The sequence below is a fragment of the Dendronephthya gigantea genome, unplaced genomic scaffold (assembly GCF_004324835.1).
Source record: "Dendronephthya gigantea isolate DGI-Jeju-01 unplaced genomic scaffold, DenGig_1.0 000497F, whole genome shotgun sequence".
Lineage (NCBI taxonomy): Eukaryota > Metazoa > Cnidaria > Anthozoa > Malacalcyonacea > Nephtheidae > Dendronephthya > Dendronephthya gigantea.
In genome coordinates, this window is record NW_021163507.1 from 36,410 (window position 1) to 41,984 (window position 5,575).

The 5,575-nt window shown below is 38.3% G+C and overlaps 1 protein-coding gene across 1 annotated transcript; it reads left to right on the forward strand.

The window, feature by feature from the left end:
* Positions 1 to 2,064: 2,064 nt before the first annotated feature.
* On the forward strand, positions 2,065 to 4,365 carry LOC114543614. Its single transcript, XM_028562523.1, has one exon. The coding sequence runs from the start codon at positions 2,479 to 2,481 to the stop codon at positions 4,363 to 4,365; it is 1,887 nt and encodes a 628-aa protein (XP_028418324.1). The 5' UTR covers positions 2,065 to 2,478.
* Positions 4,366 to 5,575: the final 1,210 nt, after the last annotated feature.

Below are 5,575 nucleotides of genomic sequence, written 5' to 3' on the forward strand. Positions count from 1 at the left end.
TCACACAAACTTTAACTGCTCAAGAGTAATCATTCGCATGATTATCGTTTCAGAAGAAACGTGAAACACAGAGTGTAGTGAACTATAAATACAAATTTTGTCATATTTCATTGATTTGATTTTATAAATTGCTCTATTAACATTTGATATCGAGCACTCTTTCATCTTGGATACTTTACTTAATTATATATATATATATATATATATATATATATATATATATATATATATATTATAATATATATATATATATACTACAACCCTGAACACCACAACGTATCGGCAACGCGAAAGCAAAAGAGGCATAGAAATATTATATGGTTTAACCCCCCGTATAGTAAATCGGTTAGGACAAACGTTGGAGGCAGATTTCTTCAACTTATCGACAAACATTTTCCTCCCACAAACCCGCTTCACAAGATATTTAACAGAAGCACGATAAAAGTCAGTTATAGTTGTATGCCAAATGTAAAGAATGTAATTTCGCAGCATAATCGGAAAGTATTAAGGAAAAAGGATCCTCAGACAACCCCAACGTGTAATTGTAGAAATCGGGATAAATGCCCTCTAGACAACAAATGTCAATCGAAAAGTGTCGTTTACAAAGCAATTGTAACTTCTCTGGATGACGGTGTGAAGAAGATATATGTTGGTATGACAGCAAATTCGTTTAAGGAAAGATATAGCAACCATAAGAAGTCGTTTAATTTAATCAATATAAAAGGGAAACTGAACTGTCTAAATATATATGGCAACTTAAGTTTAAGGAAAAAGATTTTTCCATCCACTGGTTGCAATTCTTAATCAATCAACACCCTATGCTCCCGGTAACTCACGTTGTAATCTTTGTATGAAGAGAGAATCTTTGTATTATCCGCAAAGTGGAAGCACCGCAAAATGGCGGAAGCAAAATCTTGAGCTCCTCAAATTTTTGAAATTTTTTCACTATTTTACCAAGATATTTTTAATTTAATTGCTTAAATTTTTAATACTTGGTTTCTTGAGTTCGTTTTGCCATAATTTCCGAAAAGAACTGTCTTAGACCACACACACAATCGCCATGGCCGACGATCGTTTACAGGACAGCCTTGAGCAGTCTAAGTCAAGTCACAATCGAGCCGATATGAATTGGGATTTTCTTAAAATGCACGAGTATGTGGTGTCCAGAAGCATAGCATATGATGGTTCGCGTCTTAAATGGTGTGAGAACTATGAATCTCTTCAAGATTTCGTTAAAGTGTCATTTGGATACGAGGGTAAATGGCGTTCAGCTGGGGGTAGTTCGAAGAGATTTGAGGCCAAGGATTCTGACTTTGTCGCTACGTGGTATCCTGGGAAGTTAAATACTCTATCATTTAATGGTATGATTGGAAAGGAAGCTAAAGAATGCCTGATCACCCTGTTTACACCCCCCCCTGGAAACCCCTGTCAGAATACCTTGAAAGAAAATCCCAGTCAAACTGTTTTGGAAGAATCTATTGAAAATTTGTTGTTCGAGATAGAAATATTGAAAACTAGGATGGATTCAGTGCAATCGACAATTACTAGTGAGGACCAGCATACGCCAATAGTGGCAAATTTAACAAGTGAAATTACTCGGCTTCAGATCGACCTGGAAGAAGAAAAGTTTAAACGGTCTGTCCTTGAAACACAAGTTCAAAGACTCCAAGATGAGCTTAATACAATGAAATCATATCAAAAAGATGATGAGCTGAGTCAACGCAGCTCAGATGCAAGTGTGGTCGAAGTTGCAGCAGTCTATGCGGATCCTCAAGAGGACAGCATCACGCCGTCGCCAATGATGGAACCTACTACAACCACCAAACAAAACCAACCAACTGGCTTTAAAGACCAAATAGAGGAATATAGACGAAAACAAAAACATAAAAGAAGTCTTGGCGGTCATTTTTCATCTGAGTTATCAACTACTCGATATGATGGCCAAGTGCATCCCAAAAAGCTAAGAAAAATGCATTCACGGCAAAAAGCACCTATAGTAAAGCCAGTATCCCATGATAGAAACCAAAGTGTTTCCCTTGTTAAGAATTCTGCAGTCACACAGCAGGTTAATAGTGACACTCAGAAAAATCACCATACTCCTAGAAATAAAGATTCAGGCATACAACAGATTAATAGTAATACTCAGAAAAATCACCATACTATTAGAAATAAAGATCGCAAGAAATCCACCCCCTGCCCTTTTTTGGCCCGGCGTGGTCGGTGTGCTAAAGGAAATCGGTGCGACTTCTACCATTCCAATTCGCAGTACTGTGACAAATCCCGAGTATTTTGCCCCTTTTTGCAGAGGAAAGGTTATTGTCTGAAGGATGTCAGATGTGATTTTTTCCACCCTGTCCCTAACAACAAGTCCCTCACTACATTGGATGATCCTTTTTTCTATCGACGAACCTATCCACCCTACCAAGCCAAAATATACCCGTTTGGGTTACCCAACGCACAAAATCCACCCCTAAACATATGGAAGCCACTAAACGTCCCAAAAAAACCAACTTGATCAGAATTCCTTGCCTACCAATGAATCCCACTCCCAGACAAGTCGGTAATTCCATCGATTCGACAAACCAAAACAACACCCACTATGTCCCTGCTTTTCTCTTATCTAATGTAATGTCATTAGCCCCAAAAATTGATGAAGTACAAGATGTTGCCCGACACGGAAACTACCAATTCATTAGCATAGTGGAGACTTGGCTACAGAGTCATATACACGACAATGTAGTCAATATCGAAGGATATAACCTCATCCGCAGAGACAGAATTAACGGCCAACACGGAGGCGTTTGTACTTATATTGAAAATACGATCGGTTTTGAGTTAATAGAAAACTTAACTAATGACTTGTTTGAGGTGTTATGGATCAAAATGCTGATGCCTAGACTGCCGAGAAGATTTAATAGCTTGGTCGTCGGGACCTTATACCACCCCCCAAGTGCTGACGACTCAGCAATGCTGGATTATTTATCCAACTGTCTCTCTACATTGGAATCATGCTATCCTAATTGTGGTTTTATTATTCTGGGCGACTTTAATCAGTTAAATATCAACCGATTAAAACTAAGCTATAACCTACGTCAACTTGTTAACTTTCCAACACGTGGCAGAAATACTCTTGATCTCGTCTTGACAAATCTTTACGAATACTACGATCAACCGGTAAAGTATGCACCATTCGGTCTCTCTGATCATATGTCTGTAGAATTTAAACCAAAAGAACGATGTCAACCCCAAAGAGCGCAGAAAAGAGTGGTGAAGAAAAGAGATCTACGTCCGAGCTCCCGTCTTGCATTCCGTAAATATTTGGAACTGTTGGACATTCCCAGCATGTTTGACAAAGCCCCTTCTTGCACAGAAAAAATCTCCCTCTTGGAAACCATTGTAACTACTGGTCTGGATTATATTCTCCCACTGCGCTCAACTACATCTCGGTGTAATGAACCTCCCTGGATGAACTCAAAATTATCATTATTAATTAAGAAACGCCAGAAAGCTCTTAACCAAGGAAATATTACCCAATTCAAGTACTTGAGAAATAAAGTAAACCGCAAAAGGAAAAGTTGTCGTGCGAAGCATTATGAAAACAGCATTCAACATCTTAAAGAATGTAAACCATCCTCTTGGTGGAATGAGGTTAAGAAGCTCAGTGGAGCAAAATCTACTAGCGGAAATAACGAAGAAATCCTTAAAGCCTTAAGACCTGATGAACACCTTACGGAAACAGATAAAGTAGATATTGCAAACGAGATAAATGATTCTTTTCTTTCCCCAATGGCTGAATTTACTCCTCTCACTCCAGAGAATTACCAAGATCTGTTATTTGGCGCAGCTAATGATTCTACTGTCACAATTGCTGCAGGAGACGTATTTAAAAAACTGTCAACGCTTAATCCAAGGAAAGCCCACGGCCCTGATGGAATACCAACATGGGTGTTAAAAGAGAATGCTGATTTATTGGAACTTCCAGTCAAAGAGATCCTAGATAGTTCTTACCGCGAATGCCGTATTCCACAATCTTGGAAAGAGGCCGACATTATTGCTATCCCTAAAAAGAAACCCATAACTGACATTAATAACAACCTACGTCCAATATCATTAACACCTATTTTATCAAAACTGGCCGAAGAATTCGTGGTTGAACAGCACCTAAAACCTGCGGTATTAGCCACAATTGATAAAAGGCAATTCGGATCCATCCCGAATTCAAGCACTACGTATGCCCTTATCAGCATGTTGCATTTTTGGAATAAAAACACGGACGGAAATGGCTCTACAATCAGAATTATGCTTTTTGACTTTCGTAAAGCTTTCGACATGATAGATCATATATCCTCGCACGAAAACTGTTAAAATACAACATCTCAAAACCTATATTGCATTGGATCTTAGACTTCCTCACTGATCGCAGTCAGAGAGTTAAACTTAGCGATGACTGTTTTTCCGAGTGGAAGGCTGTGCCAGCGGGTGTCCCCCAGGGGACAAAATTAGGCCCTTGGCTTTTCTTAATCATGATGGACGACCTTGATGTTGCTGACAACAAGAACCTTTGGAAATACGTAGACGATTCAACTATGTCTGAAGTCATAAATAAAGATCAACCTAGTATAATGCAAGCGTATGTCAACGAATTCTCTTCAAAATCCAGAAGTGATGGTATGCAGTTAAAAGAGTCCAAATGCAAGGAACTTCGAATAAGTTTCTCAACTGTAAAGAGAGAGTTTGATCCTATTATTATCAACGACAAAAACATCGAAGTAGTCCAGTGTGAAAAACTACTCGGTTTAACCATCTCCGACAACCTCAAATGGAATAAACATATTGAGACTGTATGCAAGAAGATTTCAACTCGTCTATACTTCTTGCGACAATTGAAACGGGCAAAGTTACCATCCAAGGATCTTCTCTTGTTCTATGTTACTTGTATTCGGCCGGTTGCTGAATACGCGTGCGAAGTATTCCACGATTCCCTTACAAAATACCTGTCAGACGATCTCGAAAGATTACAACGCCGAGCTTGCAGAATAATCCTCCCCGAACATTCGTACGAGGATGCACTTAATCAACTAGGTCTCTTGTCACTGTTCGATCGAAGACAAAATTTGACCGATAAACTTTTTCGGCAAATTGTTAATGATCCGCAAGACAAATTACATCATTTATTACCAGCATTAAATTTATCTGAGGCATCTCTGAGAGAAAGAAGAATATTTCAAGTTCCAAACTGTAGAACATTTAGATTTAAAAACGATTTTATCAATTTCAATTCTAGTAAATACGTATAATATATCTGAGACACTAAATAATGTAAATAGATAGTTTTACCAATTGAACCTCCTCTTTTATGGATTTTAATAACATAGATCATACTTTTTGTAACACTTAAGGTTTTTCAGCCGGAGCCTATTGCCGAGGCTGCAAGTTTTAAGTCAATAAACCATCTATCTATCTATCTATCTATTATGAAATCAAACCATAAAAACTTGTTAAATAAGCGATCAGAGCTGTTCAAGAAATGTCCCCACAATGACCGGTACAAAGCTGGAAAATTTCATCGTGCGCG

Bases quoted from the DNA above. Each gene is read 5' to 3' on its own strand.
- LOC114543614 (XM_028562523.1), top strand. From the start codon at position 2,479: ATGGAAGCCACTAAACGTCCCAAAAAAACCAACTTGATCAGAATTCCT.